General features: G+C 33.9%; 1 protein-coding gene across 1 annotated transcript in view; it reads right to left on the bottom strand.

The window, feature by feature from the left end:
- Positions 1-24518, bottom strand: part of GABBR2 (gamma-aminobutyric acid type B receptor subunit 2) — a 1106195-nt gene that overhangs the window by 610155 nt on the left and 471522 nt on the right. The window contains exons 4-5 of the mRNA XM_053714581.1: positions 13955-14056; positions 2931-2996 (exon numbers count right to left, since the gene is read on the bottom strand). Coding sequence (XP_053570556.1) covers positions 2931-2996; positions 13955-14056 — 168 coding nt within the window. The remainder of the gene's footprint in view (positions 1-2930; positions 2997-13954; positions 14057-24518) is intronic.

Genomic DNA, 24518 nt, shown 5'->3' with positions numbered 1-24518 from the left:
GCGATCAAATAAAAAAAATTGTTGACTTTTTCACAATTTTTTTCACTAACTTTAGGTTTCTCGCTGAATTTATTTACAAACATCTTGTGCAATTATGGCATAAATGGTTGTAAATACTTCTCTGGGATCCCCTTTGTTCAGAATTAGCAGACCTATATGGATTTGGCGTTGCTTTTTGGTAATTAGAAGGCCGCTAAATGCCGCTGCACACCACACGTGTATTATGCCCAGCCGTGAAGGGGTTAATTAGGGAGCTTGTAGGGAGCTTTTAGGTTTAATTTTAGCTTTAGTGTAGTTTAGTAGACAACCCAAATTATTGATATAGGCCCATTTTTGGTATATTTCATGCCACCATTTCACCGCCAAATACGATCAAATAAAAAAAAAAACTTAAATTTTTCACAATTTTAGGTTTCTCACTGAAATTATTTACAAACAGCTTGTGCAATTATGGCACAAATGGTTGTAAATGCTTCTCTGGGATCCCCTTTGTTCAGAAATAGCAGACATATATGGCTTTGGTGTTGCTTTTTGGTAATAATAAGGCCGTTAAATACTGCTGCGCACCACACTTGTAATATGCCCAGCAGTTAAGGGGTTAATTAGGTAGCTTGTGGGGTTAATTTTTAGCTTTAGTGTAGAGATCAGCCTCCCACCTGACACATCCCACCCCCTGATCCCCCCCTGACCCCCCTCAAACAGCTCTCTTCCCTCCCCACCTCACAATTGTCACCGCCATCTTATGTACTGGCAGAAAGTCTGCCAGTACTGAAATAAAAATATTTTTTTTAATTTTTTTTATTTTTTGGCATAAAGTCTGCAGTGATAGATCCCCCCTTACCCCACAACCTCCCTGATCCCCCCCTTACATCTTTCTAACCCTCCCCCTCTATATGCCGCCATCTTGGGTACTGGCAGCTGTCTGCCAGTACCCAATTTGCCCCCCAAAATAGTTTTTTTTTAACTTTTTTAATAAAAAATATATGTTTGCTGTAGTGTAGCTGGCCCCCCTAAATAATATTCAACCCTCCCCCTCCCAGATCCCTTATTACAGAACAAAGATGCCACTGCATCTAGATCGATCTTTTTTTTGAGTGGGCTGTTGTAAATTTTGCATGCGCGCGCACACGCGCGCACCCGCCCCCCCCGTCCACCCCCGCCGCAACCGCCACACCGGGAGCAAAGTGAAAATAACAAAGATCGGTTAGTATTTTTGCAAGTGATGGAAATCAAGTTGAAATGAACACCCACCAAGGCAGTAATTGTACAACATACATAGCCGATGCAGATGGGGCCACAGAGTGGCCCTTTCTGCATCGGTATGTAAAATGGGGGATTGTAGTGATGCCTCAATATTGAGGCATCACTACAATACCTTGTAATCAGCTGGAAGCGATCAAGATCGCTTCCAGCACTTCAGACAACAGAGGACGTACCAGGTACGTCAGCTGTCATTAAGGGAAGTTTTTCCTATGACGTACCTGGTACGTCCTCTGTCATTAAGGGGTTAATTATAGTGTAGTGTTAGGTGTTATTGTAACTTAGGTTAGGTTTTATTTTACAAGTAAATTTGTATTTATTTTAGCTAGGTAGTTATTAAATAGTTAATAACTATTTAATAACTATTCTACCTAGTTAAAATAAATACAAACTTGACTGTAAAATAAAAATAAACCTTAAGCTAGCTGCAATGTAACTATTAGTTATATTGTAGCTAGTTTAGGATTTATTTTATGGGTAAGTATTTAGTTTTAAATAGGAATTATTTAGTTAATGATAGGAATATTTATTTAGATTTATTGTAATTATATTTAAGTTAGTGGTTGTTAGGTTTTGGGTTAGACTTAGGTTTAGGGGTTAATAACTTTAATATAGTGGCAGCGACGTTGGGGGCAGCAGATTAGGGGTTAATAATATAATGCAGGTGTCGGCGATGTTGGAGGCGGCATATTAGGGGTTAATAAGTGTAAGATTAGGGGTGTTTAGACTCTGGATTTATGTTAGGGTGTTAGGTGTAGATATATCTTTTATTTCCCCATAGGAATAAATGGGGCTGTGTTACGGAGCTTTACGCTGCTTTTTTGCAGGTGTTAGAATTTTTTCAGCTGGCTCTCCCCGTTGATTCCTATGGGGAAATCATGTATAAGCACGTTACACCAGCTCACCGCTAACGTAAGCAGTGCTGGTATTGGAGTGCGGTAATGAGCAAAATTTTGATCAACGCTCACTTCTTGTCTTTTAACGCTGGGTTTCTGAAAACTCGTAATACCAGCGCTGCAGGTAAGTGAGCGGTGAGAGAAAACTGCTCATTAGCACCGCACAGCCTCTAACGCAAAACTCGTAATCTAGGTGATAGTTAATTATAATGCTTATTCAAGATTGTTTTTTCTTTTATTTGCTTAAATCATGAGCTAAGCTTAGCTCTACATATAAGCCATGTTTAAGTATGTACATATGTGGGGTTTTTTTTATATTAAATGATAAACTATATTTTAGCTAGTATAACTCATACAGTCCCTTGAGACCATACAATAACCCTGTTATTTGAGGATTATGCTCATATATCAGATACGTGTATCATATACACATGTATAACCTAAGTGCAGTAAGGTATTGATTCTCATGAATCCATTTTCTGTGCTCCTAGCTACACTTGGCCAGGATATCAGTGAGGAGAGCCTGTCTCTAACATTGATGCATCATTCTTGTGATCTCACTGTTCTACAGATTGCATTATGCACTTGTGGGTTTCATAATTCACCTAGTACATGTTTTGTATACTTGGGCCAATACTCTTTTGGAATTTCCGCAGTTAGACAATATGATTACAAATATAAATAGTTATGCAACTTTAAGAAAGTTTTGCTCTTTTAAAAATACAATCTGAATACTCAGTAGCAGAAGTTCAGTTAAAATAAATCCCTACTTACACAACAGAAGACTTTTGCTGCCATGTGTTCATCAAACTGGCCAATAATGATCCGAACATCGTTGCCCTGCAAAATAATAATATGCATAACATAAGTAAATTACAAAAATTGTAAAATCCTTTAGTAAATTGGCAATAAATGCATATATTTTACACAAAATAAATGTTAGAATGCAACATAAACTGTAATGATTTTTTAACTCATAAGTAATAAAAGTAAGTTTAAAGGGACATTAAACCCAAATTTTTTCTTTCATGATTGAGATAGAGAATACCATTTTAAACAACTTTCTAATTTACTTTTATTATCTAATTTGCTTCATTCTCTTGATATTCTTTCCTGAAAAGCATATCTAGATATGCTCGGTAGCTTCTGATTGGTGGCTGCACATAGATGCCTCCTGCGATTGGCTCGCCCGTGTGCATTGCTATTTCTTTAACAAAGGATATCTAAAGAATGAAGCAAATTAGATAATAGAAGTAAATTGGAATGTTGTTTAAAATTGTATTATCTGTCTGAATTATGAAAGAAAAATTTTGTGTTTAATGTCCCTTTAAGGAGAAAAGATAATTTATTATTCAGCCTGCATTAAAAAATCATATGTTATGGGGTATCTTTACTCAAAATGGGTAATTTATTCTGAAAGTGAAATATATTTTATAAAAAGGTAATTAGCACCTAAAACTAGTTTTATTATTAATTTGCTTGAATAGTATATTCTTTCATCCTGGGTAAGATGCATATATTGGTTTGTGGGAGCAAACACAAAGGAAATGAAATATCACTATATTAGCTTCATATTAAAAACAGTATATAATTGTAATCAATCTGCTCATATTCAAGATGGTGAGCTCTATTGACAAATTTCACCACATAAATTAAAGGGACAGTAAACACCAGAATTTTTGCTGTTTAAAAAGGTAGATAATCCCTTTATTACCCATTCCCCAATTTTGCATAACCAACACAGTTATAATAATATACTTTTTACCTCTGTGATTACCTTGTATCTAAGCCTTTGCAAACTGCCTCCTTATTTCAGTTCTTTTGACAGACATGCATTTGTAGCCAATCAGTGCTTGCTCTTAGGAGCTTCACGTGCCAGAGCTCAATGTTATCTATATGAAACACATGAACTAACACCCTCTAGTGGTGAAAAACTGTCAAAATGCTTTCCGATTAGAGGCAGTCTTCAAGGTCTTAGAAATTAGCACATGAACCTCCTAGATTTAGCTTTCAACTAAGAATACCAAGAGAACAAATCAAAATTGGTAATAAAAGTAAATTGGAAAGTTGTTTAAAATTACATGCCCTATTTAAATCATGAAAGTTTTTTTGTGACTTTACTGTCCCTTTAAATCCCAGAACAATTATAAGTATTTGAAAATATTGCAAGTAACTTGTTTTATTTATCCATAAGCTTAGAACTTATTGATGTTTCAGTCACTTTTAAAAAAAGTGTTGTTATGCAACCAGTTTATAAAAATACACCCAAAATCTATCCAATAAAATCACAACCCCAATTAAATACAGCTGTCCTAACTAATAGTTTCAAAACAGAAACTAACAATCATATACATAAAATTATATAAACATGAGAAAAGAGAACTAAGAAATAGGAGTACATATGCATTTCCCACTTAAATCTCAAAAGTGATAACATAGGTCTCAGTCTAAACATATCCTTTTGTTTAATTTATAAACACGAAGCCATGATTGGGAACAGAGCATTAATTTAAATAATAGATCTAATTTTTAATCTACAATATTTTGCCATACACCAACTCCAACTTTTTTGAGTGATATATGTGATTGCCATAAAACTTTAGGTCTTGCAATTAAAGGGACATGAAACCCAGATAGACAATACAATTTTAAACAACTTTCTAATTTATTTCTATTATCTAATTTGTTTCATTCTCTTGGTATCAATTGTTGAAGGAGCAGCAATGCACTAAGGGTTTCTAACTGAACACATTGGTGAGCCAATCACAATCAATACATATATGCAGCCACCAATCAACAGCTAGAACCTAGGTTCTCTGCTGCTTCTGATCTTGCCTGGATAAACCTTTCAGTAAATGATAACAAGAGAAGGAAGCAAATTAAATTATAGAATTAAATTTGAAAGTTGTTTAAATTTGTATTCTCTATCTGAATCATAAAAGAATTTTTTTGGGTTTTGTGTCACTTTAAATTTACTCCTTACATTATGCTTCATATAAATTTACTTATTGCACTCAACTAAACCATTAAAGCTATGAATGATGCTCTATAAAGGGAGCTAAACACCCAAAATTTTCTTTCATGATTCATATAGAACATACAATTTTAAACAACTTTTCAGTTTACTATAATTATCAAATTTTCTTTGTTTTCTTGGCATCCTTTGTTAAAAAGCAGAAAAACCCAGGCGCATGCACGTGTCAAGAGAACTATATGGTAGCAGTTTTGCAAGAATGCTATACAATAGTAAGAACACTAAATGGCAGCATTTTTTTTCTGCCTTGTTTTGCTTGAGACATGTGCACGCTACTTATCTAGATATCTCTTCAACAAAGAATACAATGAAAACAAAGCAAATTTGACAATAGAAGTATGCTCTGTCTGAATCATGAAAGAAAAAAATGGGTTTCATGTCCATTTAATTAGGAATCCAGGCACTTAGATTGGCCTATAGCAGCAGTAATTCAAAATAAATGATGCTATTAGTAATAACACAGATTTACTACAAACATCAGCAACTTACCATAAATTACTACAAACATACTTAGAATAACGGACACATACACAATAAAAAGACAATGCAGTAACACTTACTTTGAATTTGAAATGAGCAGTAGAATATTTTCTAGCAAATGTCAAAGTTAATTCAATTTTCCCTCCCCTTTTTTATGTGACAGTCATCAGCCAATCACAAAATTCATATACATATAAACTGTCTACTTTAGCACATGCTCAGTAGGAGCTGGAGCCTCCAAAAATATGCATAAAAAAGAATATGCAAGTTTTGCTAATGGAAGTATATTGTTTTTTGTTTTTTTTTGCATGCTTTATTTTGAATCTTACAACTTTAATTTTGACTTTAGTGGTCCTTTGAATATTTCTGCTATCATTAGTGTTATACCAAAGACATTTTTTTTTTACTTTGACATCCAGTCTATCCAGTTAAATATTTTGATAAAATAAATGTTACTTTTTTAAAAGTCAATTGATACATTTCAATTTTTTTTGTAAATCGAATATAACATTTGTATAAGATCTAATCTAAGATATTAAAATTAAAGGTACACTGAACCCAATTTTTTTTCCTTTTGTGATTCAGATAGATAGAGCATACAATTTTAAGCAACTTTCTAATTTACTCCTATTATCAATTTTTCTTTCTTCTCTTTCTATCTTTATTTGAAAAAGAAGGCATCTAAGTTACTTTTTGGTTCAGACCCTGGACAGCACTTGTTTATTGGTGGGTGAATTTATCCACCAATCAGAAAGAACAACCCAGGTTGTTTGCCAAAAATGGGCCTGCATCTAAACTTACATTCTTGCATTTCAAATAAAGATATCAAGAAAATGAAGAAAATGTGATAATAGGAGTAAATTAGAAAGTTGCTTAAAATTGCATGCTCTATCTGAATCACGAAAGAAAAACATTTAGGTTCAGTGTCCATTTATCATTCAAACGCTAATTTTATTATTTTTTATTTTATTTACTTTATTAGCTTATTATATTATTTTTGATTAAAGGGACAGTCTACACCAGAATTTTTATTGTTTTAAAAGATAGATAATCCCTTTATTACCCATTCCCCAGTTTTGCATAACCAACACGGTTATAATAATATACTTTTAACCTCTGTGATTATCTTGTATCTAAGCCTCTGCAAACTGCCCCTTTATTTCAGTTCCTTTGACAGACTTGCAGTTTAGCCAATCAGTGCCTGCTCCCAGATAACTTCACGGGCACAAGCACAGTGTTATCTATATGAAATACGTGAACTAACACCCTCTAGTGGTGAAAAACTGTTAAAATGCAATCTGAAAAGAGGTGGGCTTCAAGGTCTAAGAAATTAGCATATGAACCTTATAGGTTAAGCTTTCAACTAAGAATACCAAGAGAACAAAGCAAAATTGGTGATAAAAGTAAAGTGGAAAATTGTTTAAAATTACATGCTCTATCTGAATCATGAAAGTTTATTTTGGCCTAGACTGTCCCTTTAAGCCCGACTAGTAAATGTTACCAATTCAACAGCTACTTCAGCAAGTTAAGTGACATGGACACTCCATAAGTTTTGGTTCAAACTCTTTATCATTAAAGGGACATTAAACCCACAATTTTTCTGTCATGATTCAGGTAGAGAATACAATTTCAAACAACATTCAAATTTACTTCTATTATCTAATTTGCTTCATTCTTTAGATATCCTTTGCTGAAGAAATAGCAATGCACATGGCTGAGCCAATCACATGAGGCATCTATATGCAGCCACCAATCAGCAGCTATTGAGCCTAGATATGTTTTTCTGTAAAGGATATCAAGAGAATTAAGTATATTAGATAATAGAAGTAAATTAGGAAGTTGTTTAAAATTGCAGGCTCTTTCTAAATTCTGAAAGAAAAAATGTGGGTTTCATGTCCCTTTAAGTTTAATCAGCCACCATCTTTTTGCAAAATTTGGCAAAATGTTTAGCTTTTCCTTTTGCAATTTTTTTGCATTTACAAAATGTGTTTTTAAACAATTTTATTACTTATGCACATTCTATTTAAATTTATATATATACTTTGTGTGAGATTTAAAAAGTTGTACAATTTATATAAATGTTGTTTTAGTATCATGAATGAATAATACTAACAATAAAAATAGAATATGGAAATATATAAAAGCACATTAAAGGGATAGTAAACCCCAACATTTTCTTTTATGATTCAGATAGAACATACAATTTTAAACAACTTTCTAATTTAATTCTATTATCAAATTTTCTTCATTCTCTTTTTATCCATTGCTGAAGGGACAGCATTGCACTACTGACAAGAAGCTGAAAATATCTATTTAGCCAATCACAAGAGACGAATGTGTGAAGGCACCAATTAGTATAATAAGTCCCTCAAATTTCCTAGATTGCATTAATCTTTCCAAGGCTAAACAACGCTTTTTTGTACCCCAGATAAACTTTGAACAAGCCCTATTAAAACCCTTGATATCTTGTTTTGTAATAAATATGGGTACATTTTGTAATAAAAATAGGATGCAAGGGAATATTATTGTTTTGATCAACATAACCTTTGCAGAGAGAGACAAAAAAAAATATATTACATTAATTTAACTCTTTATCTACATTTTTAAAGAAATCTGAGTAATTAAGTTTATACCACTCCTGTGGGGATTTTCCCAACTTTATCCCTAAATAATTGATATATGTTGACTCTTTAAAGGGATGTTTGGAGCAGCTCTTTGTCGTTTTACATACCCATAGTATCTTGGATTTATTCTGATTTATTTTATAGCCCGAGAATTTACTGTAGATTTCAATAATTTCCAAGCATTTAGGTATATTTACCTTAGTATCTTTAAGAAAAAGCATGATATTGTCTGTGTATAATAGAATTACCATATTTTTCCACCCAGATCTATTCCCTGGATTTCTTTTCTAAAGAATATAGCTAAGGACTCTAACGAGATATTAAATAGTAGGGGGGAGAGGGGGCACCCCTTTTGGGTTCCCCTCTGTAGTGTGATATATTGTGTCAGCACATTATTTACTAACACTTGTGACCTAGGTTTATCGAAAATTAATTGGATCAGATTGACAATGTTTCCTGTGAATCCAAGTTTTATAAGTGAAGTAGACAAGTGATCACAGCTGATGGAATCTAATGCTTTTTTAGCATCAATTGTAACAAGTGCCATGTCCTTTGTGTTTTTGTCTGTGTAATTGTTATAGTAATCTAGGGTGAGTAATACTTTGTGCATATTTCGTACTGGGTTTCTTCCTGCCATAAACCCTGATCAGTTTTCATGTATTAAAACCCCTATACTTTTTTTGAGTCTCTCTGCAATGATGGACATGAGAATCTTTTAATCCAGATTCAGGAGCGATATAGGCCTGTAAGAACCCATGTCCTCTGGATCCTTCCCTTTTTTGTATATGAGTGATATTACTGAATCTGTAAAATATCTTGATTGCATCTTATTATGCTGAAAATATAGATTGAGTAACTTGCATAATGTGTCCAAAATATCAGTTTTAATTATTTTTAAAAAATTCCATGGATAACCCATCTGGACCAGGGACTTTATCAACTTTTAATTAGTCTATAGCTAACCCAATTTCCTCTGGAGTGATTACTTTATTAAGTTGATCTAGGGCTTCCTTTGAAATTTGTGGGAGTCAAATTTTTTGCCAAAATTTGTCTTTTTCGGCTTCATTACCCGGGATATTGGCATAAAATTTTTGGTAATATTTAAAAAACGCGCTTCTGATTTCTTTCGTCTTTGTATATGTATTATCATCACACCTAATTAAAGTTATCATGCTTTTCTTTTTTCTGAATTTTATTAATTTTGCCAGATGTTTTGCTGAAATTCCTTGATATTCCTGAAAGGCAGCCCAAGTTTTTAACTCTTCAAATGCCCACTTTGTTTTAAGAAACAATTCTCTTTACGTTTTAGCTTGAGTGTATATGTTCTAGGTTACTGGATTTGTGTTAAGTAAATATTTCCTGTAGCTGTTTTTAAGATGGTTTGCTAATTAAGTATCCCTAAACTTAGACTTTTTTTATTTTATTACAATCATATGTGCCTTAATTTCCTCTCTTAGTACTGCCTTCCCAGCCTCCCAAAACATCTCTATATTTTTATGCAGATACTCGTAATTAAAATTGTAATAATCATACCATCTTTCACTAAGCCAATTACAAAAGTGGGTATTATTACTCATGAAATTAGGGAAACGGAAAAAAAAAAATTATTTCCCATCTCTGTGCTGTGTTTAAACTGTAAACTAATGATTGCATGGTCGGATAATATAATATCAGCTATATGGGTTACAATCTCTAAGGCAAATAGACTGTACTCAATTAAAAAAATATCTATTTTGGCAAAACATTTGTAAGCTTTAGATTCGCAGGAGTAGGATCGGGCATCTGGGTGTTGTGCGCACCAGGCATCTTTTAAGCTCAGGTTAAACTTTTAAGCAACTTTCTAATTTACTCCTATTATCAAATTTTATTTGTTCTCTTGGTATTTTTAATTGAAAAAGCAGGAATGTAAGCTTTGGAGACGGACCATTTTTGGTTCAGACCTGGATAGCGCTTGATGATTGGTAGCTACATTTAGCCATCAATCAGCAAGGGCTACCCAGGTGCTGAACCAAAAATGAGCCAGCTCCAGTCCTAAGCTTACATTCCTCAGAAAACGAAGAACAATTGATAATACAAAAAAATTAGAAAGTTGCTTAAAATTGCATGCTCTATCCAAATCATGAAAGAAAAATATTGTGTTTCATATCCCTTTAAGTGAAAAGGGCAACATTTAGCATGTAGTTTGGAAAAAGACACATAGTTAAATATATAATTTGAATAAGATTTGAGATACATGCTCTATTTTAAATTAATTTGAAGAGGAAGATTATTTCATATTAGATTACTTCTTGCACCAGTTATTCTAGACCAGAGAATGATCAACTGAATTTAGGATTAGACATACGACATATGCTATCATATGACTATGAAGAATAATAAAAGGTTTTTCTTTGTGTTCAAAGAAATTAATATTTTTACTATTCTAATAGATTTAAATTGCTATTTGAATCTGTTTGATTTAAGAGACAAAGTAAACAAGGAGCATTAATTAAGGATCAATATATACAAAAAGGATCTTTTCAGAAGCAAATCTTTACAATGTTATATTTTATTGCAAATCATCTTATATTTCTTAAGTTGTGGGATCCATTTGTAAAGACTAAAGCAAACCATTTATAGTGTCTGTAGCACTTTAGGACTGTTTCTCAGTAAACACAAGATAATTACTTTTCCTTCTTACAGGAGATTTACATGGAAATCATTAGCGATCTAAATCAGTGAAACAATTAGACTGTGCAATTTTCTCGCGCACTAATTCTTCCTTCCGTTAAAGTGTTTTTATCAAAACCTCATTGGTAACAGACCACCGGATTAGTTGAGTCTAAAAACGACTTAGACTGATTGTAATTATTAACCATTCACAATATCTTAACTAATAAAGGGAAATAAAAACTTGTTTTTAAAGGGACATTCTGATAAAAAAAAGTTACATGCTCTTATTAATTACAATTAATAATGCTCTCTCCCAAACAAACAATAATGCTTAATAAAGCAGGACAAGTTGTTGGTTAAAATGTTTAACAAAACATTTCTAATTCACTCAGTACTTATAAAGCTCTCCCCATCGTTCTATATTTTTGAAGGGACTCAGTAGCATTATGCTCATTGGGATTATATTGAAAATCCTTGTTGCCCTCGCGAGCAATCTAAAATACAGCTTTCATATTTCATTATTTTGGAAACCTGACATTAAGTATTAACCCTTTCTATAGTGCTTTCAAAAATAAATTCAATGCTATAGAAATGAATGAATGGAGAGGAATTGATAAATGTGAAACAAAGGGTTAATAAAAAAAAAATGTTTTAGAAGGGTTAAAGAGATAAGGCATGGGGTGGGTATAATCTAGTATGGACCATCATATAAATCAGCTGCTATACATCTGATTATCCCACATGAATAGGTGCTGCCTTCTATCATGTACACAGTTAATCATGGACTAAGCACACAAATGCAAGTGGCATGAATTGAGGGGCCAATAAAAAAAAAAAAGGCAGCTTAGACGTAATTTTCCAAGCCGATAATCACAGGGGCAGTCCTCATGGAATTCTATAAAAAAAGGGGCTGTCCCTGCGAATTGCGAGATGTCGCCCATAGAAATAATGAGAAGCTATCTGCTACGTAAAAGTTTGCAGTGGAGAATGAAGTGCACAGGAAGAACCCTGTGTATGTTTAAACTTTAGTATTATGCTTAATACAAATCAAAATAATGCTTTTTTTCAGTGCATTTTACATTAAAATTGCTATTATTTTCATATGCTTAGGTTTTCTTTTCATTTGTGTTTTGAGTATTTTAATAAAAAGCTTGCCACAATTTAATTTGCGAGAAAAAAAAAAGTCAGATCTGTAGTGGAAAATGTTTACAGAATTACACTGGAATTTGAGAGATAATTTCCCTACACGCCCATGAAACACCCATGTTTAGCCTATTTTATGGAAAAAAAACAAAAAACAGTTAAGCTTTGTATTATGTACTCAGAAGAACAAATTATATGTGTTTTTGCACATCCATTTTACTTAAATTATGATTTAAGTTGTGCATATTTAATATGATTTATTGCTGTAATTTACATACAAATTTTACGTTTATTATAAAATAAGATTTTTGGTGAACAATTTTGTTATAATTTTTTTTAAAACTATAACAATACAAATTTTGTCCTGAGTATTTTTGTGTGAACGCTTTAATTATTAATTTTGTATGATTTTTAAATTAGGATTTTCATTGTGAACTATTGTAATGTATACATTTCTCCCCATACGGAAATTCAGTATACGCCAATATACAGGGTAAAAAGTGTCTTTATTGAATTCCACCAGGGAAATAGAAGAACTGACGAGCATTCTTAAAGAATCTCACCAGCCCAAAGAGCTCTACAGAATCAGTCATGTTCAAGGATTGACTTGCTTTTTGGCTCTTGACTTTTGATCTTAGCCTATGTCTTGGACTCTTGCAAGGAGGTTAAACACATAAGTCAAAACCCCCAAGGGAACCATAAACATTGCAGCTCCAGAGCAGTTAGCTGCAAGCGAGCCAATTTGGAATAGCAGTTGCACATACGCCCCAAAGCACTCCTTTACATGTGTTTAATATGGACGTGCATTTGGCAAATATGGCCGGGGGTAGCTGTATTTGGCTCTTTTCAAATCCAGACATATATGTGTAATAGTACAAACCCAGATCTAACACAAATACATGCAGCTCCAAAAAGAGCCAAATGCTGCTTCCTATAAACAAATGCCAAACCCCTTTCCAGCAGTTAAAGGGATAGGAAAGGAAAAATGGAACTTTCATGATTCAGATAGAGCAATGTTTCCCAAACGCGGTCCTCAAGTACCCCCAACAGTCATGGTTTTCATTATAGCTGAACCAGTGCACAGGTAAAGTAATCCGCTGATCAGTAAACAACCTGCTCTCATCCATCAGCTGATTACTTCACCTGTGCACTGGTTCAGCTATAATGAAAACCAGGACTGTTGGAGGTACTTGAGGACCGCGGTTGGGAAACACTGAGATAGAGCATGCAATTTTACACAACTTTCCAATTTACTTCAGTTATCAAATTTGATTTGTTTTCTTAGTATCTTTTTATTAAAGAGTAAACCTAGGTAGGCTCATCAGAGCTCAGGAGTGTGCACATGTCTTTGGTACTCTAAGGCAGCAACGTTTTGCAACATTATTTGTAGCTTTGTTATACAATGTTGCAAAACACTGTTGCCATAGAGTAAAAAAGATATGTGCACACTCCTGAGCTCCGAGGAGCCTTCCTAGTTTTACTCTTCAATAAAAGATACCAAGAGAAGTAAATTGGAAAGTTTCTTAAAATTACATGCTCTGTGCAAATCATGAAAGTTTAATTTTGACTTTACTGTCTCTTTAAACAGCTAGATCAGTAATGCAAAAAAAAATACATGCTCTTATTATTTGAAACAGAAAACATTTTCATCAGAATGTTTCTTGTTGCCTGACACTCTACAAGAATGTGAATAAAAATAATTATGTCATATCTACTCTATTTATGTGCCCTTGATTTGTATCAGCATTTATGTGCAAATCTAGGAACTGCAACGTTCTAGCTTGTACTGTTTTCTTTTGTTTGTTTTTTGTTTAGTTCTGTTTTCTCAGACAGAATAATAACACATGTGTATAAACAGGACATACCTTTAGTTTTTTTACACTGATGCATGGATCATTGGAGAAACTTTCGGTGTCTGCGATTTGGATATCTGAGTCTTCCAGCTCACCGGTTAAATCATTTCTCACCTGTCAGGAAATGAAAAGAATTGGTAAGTGGAAAAGCTGGTAACTATTCAGTAGGGAACAGATGGACGGCTCAGCATCGTCTTGATAAAGTATGAAGATAGCCAGTGATTAATACATCCTTTTTATCTTTCAGGACCCAATAAAAACTTACTGACAAAGAGATATCCAGCAGACTGCACAGCATAATAAAATCATCGCTGTGATAAGAGACTCCGAATTTTGTGCAATCTAGATGATTAATTATTACGTTTTGCCAGATCTACTTCAAGCAACATGTTAAAATTTATGTGAGCAATTTATTAGTGGTAATTACAAAATGTATGCACACTGTCACTAATCATTACAAAATCGTAGGTGGCCTTCACTTAGGCTTTAGGAACAAAGCCAAAACCATTAAGCATCTTATAACTGGGTTAAACAAAGGTTGCACTGAGACTGGTGATCATTGAGAATATGCTGAGAATGATATGTCAAAAAAATATTACAACATTCAGTATGTAAAAGACTCCATGAAAAACTGGTTCTTTAAAACAATTAAATATTTAAAACTGAACTTTCATAGATCCAATAGAGCATGGAATTTGAAGAGACTTTTAGATTAACTTTAATGATCAAATCTACGTTGTTCTCTTGGGTACTTTTGATGAAAAGCATAACTAGGTATGCTCAGAGCAGCAGTTCATTACTGGGAGCTAGCTATTAGCTAGCTTCTTGTCATTGGCTCCCTAGAAGTGTACAGCTTGGTTCCAGCAGTACATTGCTGCTCCAAAGTTGACTTAAACTATGTGTTTAAACCTTTTGTAGGAGTTAAACACATAGGGGTCAATCAAAGTCTTTTAGAAAACTTTTAAAAATCATTACAAACACTTTTCTGAAGGATTGTGATTGACCCTGTAGTTATCTGTAAGCAACAGTGTAACAATAAAATGCTCTAACACATTTTTTTGTACATTTATGTCTCTGTATAATTAAAGGGAAATTTCACCATTTGAAATAGTTGATTTTGCCTGTGGTATCCTTACCTTTATTGAAAGATTCTATACTTAAAGGGATATTAAAAAATATAATTTTTTTAAAAAAGAATTTATGCAAAAATCTTATTTTTAAAAAAGATAGATAATCCCTTTATTTACCATTCCCCAGTTTTGCATAACCAACACTGTTATAGAAATATACTTTTTACTTCTGTGATTACCTTGTATCTAAGTTTCTGCTGACTGCCTCCTTATCTCAGATTTTTTGACAGACTTGCATTTCAGGCAACTAGTGCTGATTCGTGCTTGAGCACAGTGTTATCTATATGAAACACATGAACTAATGCCCTCTAGCTGTGAAAAACTGTCAAATGCAATCAGATGAGAGGCGGCCTTCAAGGGCTTAGAAATTAGCATATCAGCCTACCTAGGTTTAGCTTTCAACTAAGAATAATAAGAGAACATAGCAAATTTGATGATTAAAGTAAAATAGATAGTTGATTCAAATTTCATGCCCTATCTGAATCAAGTTTAATTTGGACTTTACTATCCCTTTAAATATTGGCTATTGAAAAGCTGGGAGTTTAAACATAGTGATACACAATCACAAAATGACAAACCTAAAATGTCCTTATCAATGTCTAGAGATTCTCTGTGGGGTATGACAAAGGCTCTTTAAAAAAGCAACTACATTAAAATGTCTTATCCAACATGAAAAGTTGTAATCAAATTGAAACAATAAAAAGCAGTAAACAAAGCAATTCTGCACCATATCTACACGTTTCAGACCACCTGTAACTTTTAGCAATATGTCAATTTTTATCACAAATCTCCTTTATTAGCCATTTATGAACCACTTTAGTTTTAATAATACACCAAAACAAAACCTGTTAGAAGAGGTATTCTTAGAAAACAACATAAATTGAAAACAAACCCAATTCTATCTCCCAAATAAAATATATAGGACCAGATTACAAGTGGAGCGCTATACCGTATATCACAAGTGATATTAGCGCTCTACTGAGTAATACCAGTACATGCAAATGTGCTCTGGTATTACAAGTTGACAGCAATGCAAATGAGAGCACGCTTCCCTAGGCTCCAATAGGAGTCTTGTTTGTATGCCATTATAGACGGCATGAGAACTTGCACAGCACAGGGGGTAAGTAGCGCAGCAACATATTGTAAATATATATGTCTACAATTTTTTACTCCTATGGGAGTCTCGTTCTGATGCTATCGAGACAGCATTAGAACTTCAGCGCCAGCAAAGGGGGTAAGTCACGCAGCGATGACAGCAAATATAAATATATATGCTGATATATGTGTGTGTGTGTTAATATGTATATATACAAATATTAACACAAATATATTTTTATATAAGCATATACATATTTATTTACTGGCAACACACAGTTCCCATAGACCACAATGTAAAGGCACACCCGCCGATTCAAGCCCCCAAAACTGCTAAGTGCAGAAGCCCCCAAAACTGCTAAGTGCAGTTTTCTTTTTCTTTTTTTAAATGCTACATTGAAATTTTTTAAAAAAATTAACACTTGATTTTGGTGGCATTTGGGGCACATTTATAAAAATTAACCAGAAATCTGATCACTGGTTAATTTTATAAGCGCTAATTGCTACTACGAGCTTGCGCTAATTGCTACTACGAGCTTGCGGCAGCAATATTCAGCCACTTGTAATGGCTGATTATTTATCACATGCTCACGTTAGCGGGCTTGCAATAAAATAGTGCTCCACTTGTAATCTGGCCTATAATTATTACATACAAGCACGTGTGTGAAAGACTGCACATTAAAATATTGCACCATAATACAAAATCCTACAAATATGATACACTACTGCTTAAAATAACTGCAGGCACATCATATGTTATTTTTAGCTATCAGGAATTATGGGAAATCTATTCACACATCCAAAATAAATTATACATCTAAGAGCAACAATATATTTCCATAGTCTCTATGGAACTTAATTCCTTTGACACATATGAACCTTAATTTTGCTTGATTGTGCTATATCTCAACTATAATAGTGGGTTGTATTAACAACCTTCGTTTTTAACTAAATTAATGATGAATCACATTGTAGACAATATACAATGCATTATCTGATTCATATTCTAATCAGAAGTTTATGCATATGAAAATCTAAATCTGAAAATAAACTGACATTTAGATTACAAGTGGTGTGCTAATTTTTTTCACTTGCGGGCAAACACAACTCAAAGTAAACTTTTAACGTAGGACAGTTAGCTGCATATTACAAGTGATTAACTTTTCCCCATCTCAATAGAGCGTGTAGAAGAATAAAAACCTAATACTTATTGCTCCTGTGCTAACCTGACACCGTGTTAGACCTACAGCTCTAAACCTGAAGGTAGTTATGGATATTTCACATTCCAATGTTCTTATATATATTTTATTTATATATATATATATATATATATATATATATATATATATATATATATATATATATATATATATATATATATATATATATATATATATATATATATATATACTTGTAGTTCTGGGTTCCAAGCACTCACTGTATTGGTGAATTGCCTGGGTGCTCTCTATGGTAGATAGGTAGAAACTTCAAAGGAAGAAGAGGTACTCACACGGCTTAATGGACATTATTTTTATTAGTAATTCATCAACAAAGGTTCAGTCACCCAACTGAACATACTGCACATATATTGACTAAGGTCCCTGTGAGGACTGAAAAGTTGACTGAACCTTTGTAGATGTTTGTTTATATATATATATATATATATATATATATATATATATATATATATATATATATATATATATATATATATATATATATATATATACAAATATATAGGAATATATCTTTAAAAATATTAAGAACATTTTCTACTATGTGAAGAACATTGGAATGTAAAATATTTGCAAAGCAATGAGGGAAATGAGTTAAGGACAGAAGCCCCTAATTCACCCTATGGCGCAACTATACAGATATTCGACCGCCCTGAGAATACTACAGAGCACCTAAAAACACCACACTAGCTGAGGGTACCTAGCAGCCCAGTCCCAAAACAATAGAAGCGTCCCTTCACACTTCTAATAAAAGACAAAATTAAAACCAAGAAAGTGGGATGACACAGGAGATACAACTAGCATACATAAATCAATTGAAATGAGGAAAAATATCAAAAGCAATACCAAAAATAAAGTAGTTATACCCACCGCAATATCATAATTGGCATGAAAAAAAGGTTATAATAATAAAAACGATTGCAAATAAATGAAATGTGAAGCATATGAATAGACTTGCAAGTATCACAGTTCCAGGGGAAAATAAAAAAGTCAGTGATAATAAATATATATATATATATATATAAAGAGAACCAGCTAATCTTCGTCGCTGTCCCCCCTAGTAGATGTGCACTTACTTCTAATACCCTCAATCGTATGAGGTAAGGCTGTAGCAAAATCACAAATGGGCTAGGGTAAAAAAAAAAAATTTCAAGAGGTTTAAACAGCAGAAAGTGTAAGGACATCTACTGCACAAAATCTGAATTTCAGGGATGGTCACCGGAGCTGAAAGTTTCCATCCTAAAAGAGAGCACTGGACCTCAGAGTATTTATACGGAGTCTGTATGAGAAACGTGTGACAAGATTCTGCATATCTCCAGAGATCAACGACACGCCTGATCCATACTACAGGAGGCGCCTAGCCCATTTGTGATTCTGCTACATCCTTACCTCATACGATTGAGGGTATTAGAAGTAAGTGCACATCTACTAGGGGGGACAGTGACGAAGATCAGCTGGTTCTCTTTATATATATATATATATATATATATATATATATATATATATATATATATATATATATATATATATATTTATATTTATTATCACTGACTTTTTTATTTTCCCCTGGAACTGTGATACTTGCAAGTCTATTCATATGCTTCACATTTCATTTATTTGCAATCGTTTTTATTATTATAACCTTTTTTTCATGCCAATTATGATATTGCTGTGGGTATAACTACTTTATTTTTGGTATTGCTTTTGATATTTTTCCTCATTTCAATTGATTTATGTATGCTAGTTGTATCTCCTGCGCCATCCCACTTTCTTGGTTTTAATATATATATATATATATATATATATATATATATATATATATATATATATATATATATATATATATATATATATATATATATACACACACACACATTTAGGGCTAGAACACAGGTGGAGCACTTATTTAAAATAAATAAATTTGCGTTTACATTAGAGTGCTAAAAAACAGCTATTACAAGTAGTTGTATAGTAGTAGTAATTACTATACAATAGTAATTAGCGCTCAGAAAATTCACCAGGGGTCAGATCTCTGGTTAATTTTAAAAATGTCTCCCATTTGCCCCCAAAATTTAGTGTAGTGAGCATCATAAAAAAAAATTACATCTTTTTTCAATAATAACGGCAGAAGGCAGTTTTAAGGGTTTAAAAGTGGCGGTTGTTAGAACAAATACGGCACTGAAAAGTGCCTTTACATTCCGGTCTATAGGGACTGGGTGTTCCCTGTTAATATATATGTATATGCTTATATACTATATATTTATGTGTTAATATGTGTATATACACATATCACATAAATATATATGTATATATTCATATATATTTATATTTGCTGCCCATCACTGCACGACTTACCCCCTTCGTTGCACTAGTTCTCATGCCGTGTCTCATGGCTGTGTTTATTACCATGTTTCTCGTGAGCGCAATGCTTCCATGCAATGTGAACGTGAGGTTGTGTTCGCATTGCACCTCACTTGTAATACCAGGGAACATTTGCGTGCGCTTGTATTACTAAGTTGAACGCAAATATTGCTTTCGCAGAAGCAATATTTTGAACTCAACTTGGAATCTAGCCCTTACTGTATATACATATAAACACGTAGATATACACCCATACACATATTTAAACATATGTATACAATATAGCCCTTTCCAAACAAATACCTTGTGATATACCATATACCTTTTAACTCTTATAATTTTTTTATTAATATTTACATAAACATTTTTATCAGTCTATACATGATTGTAACACTTTCTTTTAATGTAATTATGTTGTGTTTGGTGCACATATTTTTTTTTTTAAACCTTTTCACTTGGTCTTCAGTCGCGAAAACCCAACCTACGCTAATTTCGTTTTTGCTCGAGCAAACGATTTTACTTTCAACTTGTAATACGTGTGCAAGTTAGCATTCTCTCAATATTGCTTATGGCGACCTGTACTAACTTTGGCGCTTCACTTGTAATCTAGATAAAGCTCTAGATAAATTAGTTTAATCTCCATCAAACCAACTTATGACAACTTTTCCCAACACTTTTTCTATATTCATATATTTTATTGCTATATCATAGAAGTATATTATACTGAATATGATTTGTAAATGGATAATAGATAAAATACCAAATTCAGGAACCTCTTTTCTGACTTAATGAATTTACTAAAATCCTGGGAAAGAAGAAAAAAATCGGATTGACCAGGTCTATTCATGACACTGACTAAGCTACTGCCCTGTTATATCTGACTCCCAAACATTTTCTGGTTTCCATGTTTGTGTCTCTTCTTTGAGCTTTTCAACTTATTGGTCACTTTGATAAAAAATATAGATAGTCTTGACTGTATCTTAAAGGGACAGTAAAGTCATAATTAGACATTCATGATGTAGACAAAGCATACACTTTTAAACACCTTTAAAATTTACTTCTATTATTTAATTTGCTTCATTTTCTTGTTATCCTTTGCTGAAAGGTTTATCTAGGTAAGCAAAGGAGCAGCAAAGAACATAGGTTCTAGCTGCTGATTGGTAGCTGCAAATATATACCGATTGTCATTGGCTCACCCAGTTAGAAACCAGTAGTGCATTGCTGCTCCTTCAACAAATGATAACAAGAGAATGTAGCACATTTGATTATAGAAGTAAACTGGAAAGTCGATATGTTCTACCTGAATCATGAAAGAAAATTTTTGGGTTTCATGACCCTTTAAGTGATCATTTACTTGTACTGTATTATTTTTTTTTGCCTACCAATGGTCTGTACTTGTATTGTGTAAGTATTATACATTTGTATCAAGGTGTGTAAAACTGCTGAACTTTATAAATAAAGTTTATTATAATAATAACAGTTCAAACACAGGCTGTTCCTGAACAAATATAAAAAGATAACAGACATGTCCATTTTACATGTATCCTAATTTAAGTTGCAAACGCCAGATTTTATTGAAAGCAGATGCAACTTCTGTAGAATACTTTAAACACTGTATGATGTAGAGTACATCTACAGCAGACGTCCAGAACATGAGTTGATTTGTGTTGCTATGTTCAAATGCCTAAATAGATCAATTACAAATATGACAAAAAGCAAACCTACTGCTGGACAGAAAATAGGTCAAGTGTTTAATCACAGGGCATTTGAATAATTCCAGTGTGAACAAAAAGTGTTTTGTGGGTTTTTTTAAGCTTTATTTTTTCCATCCATAATCTTGGCAGGTTCTATTTATCACATAAGATGAAAGCACAAAGTCTTTGTAAAAAAACAAATACAATAAAAATAATGTAAAATTTATATCTTTGTTGGTGGACTAAAAAGAAGAGAATAAAGTGCAAGTTTTCATAACACTGGGGTTCCTTCTTTAAACTAAGGAAGGGGCTACAGAATCCTGAATGCTTGTACTTTTTTTTTTGCTCTACATTGGCCTTTAAAGATAACTGCCCTTACATCTCTTTTTGTTAGATTATTTATTATAAAAGACTTTGTGCTTTCAGGTACTCTACTGGCTACCTAGATACTGCCTTTTTTTGTATCATATTGATGCCAAAGTGAGCAGTGGAAAAAAGTTACGAAAAGCAAAACTTTCAGAACTGATAATATATTTGTAGGATTAATTATAAAATCTATAGCAGTGTATTAAAAAAGATTCAGTTGGGGGCGTGTCCGGGCTTAGGCTGAAGATGGCCGCAAAACTGAGAGCTCTGGCAGAGTGAATTACATTCCGCCATGTAATTGATATATTTTGAGGCCATCCAGCATAGAATCCTGAATCAATTGGAAGGGGACAGTTTGCTGGTCAAGGCAATACTTTTGTTGTACAACTACAGGGTCTCTCAGACCGGATTGCTGCAGCTTAATTTTGGCGGCCTCTACGGAGGTAAATTCTCAGCACCCCCCCCCCCGGGGAACCGGGTATGCGGAGATACTTTTCAAATCTCCTTCCACACTCACATTTAAATATGGAGGAGAACCTCTTTCTGCAGGTGCAGACCCTATTTGAAGACTTCGACCGTCAGATAAGCCTTCGATTAGATCGGCTTATGGAAGCCATGGGCATAAAGGAGGAGCAAGCTGAACCCAATATGGCGGATGACACCACCTCCGGATCGCAGCATAACGGCCTATATAGAAGTGAGGGTTCTGTCCCTAAGACGATTAACGCAACAGGCTGTGAGCTCAGTGGGGAAGAGACTGCTGCAGGAGGACACAGCTACATCAGCAACAAGACGGCGCTTACCGCTAATACATATGCCGGCGAAGATCCTCAGCCAGATAGTTACAAGTCGAAGATAGAGTTGGGCCGACCCTCACCCATTTCCCCACCTGCTGCGCTGGACCCCACATTGAGCACAGACCAAGCTCAGGAAATACAAGTTGAGCATCCGCACCCTGGTCTGTTGTGGGATGGTGCGACGGGCTGTCACAGTGTACCGCAGCTGCTAAGTGAGACTTTGTTCTGCCTAGTTGTATTGGGGAATATGGCAGACTGTTACGGATATGATAGGGCTTTGGAGCAAAGTCTGGATGTCTCGCTCCTACTTAGAAGTGCCTCTTCAGTCCCCTTAGAACGGTCTGGAGTGGGGTAATCAGAATACCAGGCGGTGTACTGCCGTGGAGGAACTTTTATGGCCAGCCTGTGTCATACATTCTGCTTTATTTTTTTCTTATTTTTTGTTGCCTATGGCGATCCAGGTCACTATGTGTGCATATGTATATAAATGTCAAAGTCCCAATCTTTGTACTTTTTTGTAAGCAAGCACTTTATAGTGTATTAACTTGTCCCACCTGCATCAATGGTTTCATTTATCTATGTGTGTGATTTATATGCTTGTGCCACTTATTCTAGTTATTGCAAGGAGATGGGCTCTCATATCCATATAAGGTACGGAACCTCTATGTGAAGATCCACACTGAAAGTGACATGAGACAAGGATGCACTAAATTATTTGTCTTAGCTACCTGGGTTTGCCCATACTATAATTGCATAAACATGTCTCCTTAGGTATTAGAACTTTATAGTTTTTGTGTGATCTTCCACTAATTAGTTAAGCAAACTTGCTCCAAATGCACCAAGGGGTACATATATATATATGGGTGTGGCCTGTATAATTATGCCACATATCCTAGTTATTGCAATGAGTGTAAGATATGTTCTATTATTCATATGAGTCACTGAACCCCTATGTGTAGATCTATTCTGAGAATGACAGGGGACAAAGATGCACTGCTTTATTTGACTAAGTTACCTATGTTTGCCTACGCTATAACGGCATAAATATGACTTAGGTGTAGGAACACTATAATCCCTGGATGTCCTTCTATTACTCAGTTAATCTAAGATGGGAATTACCCTGAATAGGGGGTTGCTTTATTTTGACCTGTTCTGTCACCTAAGGTGGGAATGGCATGCGAAACTGGTGCTTACAGTATTTGTCTCAAATACTTCCGTGTAATCATATTCAAATCTCATGAGTCTGTCTCCCTAGATATTATAACATTTTGGTCTTTTACATAAACCCCTGCGAAGCACTTAATAGAGGACAGGGGCTTCCCTGGGCTGCGGACTAATTAAGTTTGACCTACTAGAATTGCACCCCTGATGAGGCTTAGCTTTAAAGGCTGCCATGTGGCCTATTTTTTCCAGCTACAAATCCACTATAAGATTAATTTCTTACTAATTTTTTCTTTCTTTGAATGTTCTGATGTAACTGTATGAAGCTAGTGATGTAATATGTTTGAAGCACTTGCTAGCAGGTTTTAGTATTTTACTTAATCTACTTTGTAATTTGAGGCTTGTCACTTAATTAAAGATCCTGCTGAACACTCCAGGGACTAACACAAGCCTGCAAAATGTTTTATTTTTAAATAATGAAGCTAGACTTACAATCAGATATATTATTGAAGGTGTTGTACCTGTCCTGTTTTCATGCACTTAAATTATTGAGTTCATGTTTTTTAGAACAAAGCATATGTAATTCACAATACTAATTTTTCTTGTTCTTTGAATGTTCTGATGTAACTGTATGAAACCAGTGATGTTACATGTTTGATGCACTTGCTTGCAGGTTTCAGTATTTTACTTAATTTACTTTGTAATTCAAGGCTTACACAAGCCTATAGTACCCTTTA

This window comes from Bombina bombina, chromosome 5 (genome assembly GCF_027579735.1).
Source record: "Bombina bombina isolate aBomBom1 chromosome 5, aBomBom1.pri, whole genome shotgun sequence".
In the NCBI taxonomy this organism is placed as follows: Eukaryota; Metazoa; Chordata; class Amphibia; order Anura; family Bombinatoridae; genus Bombina; species Bombina bombina.
The sequence above is the reverse complement of the archived record's forward strand: the minus strand, read 5'-3'. Positions and strand labels throughout refer to the sequence as shown.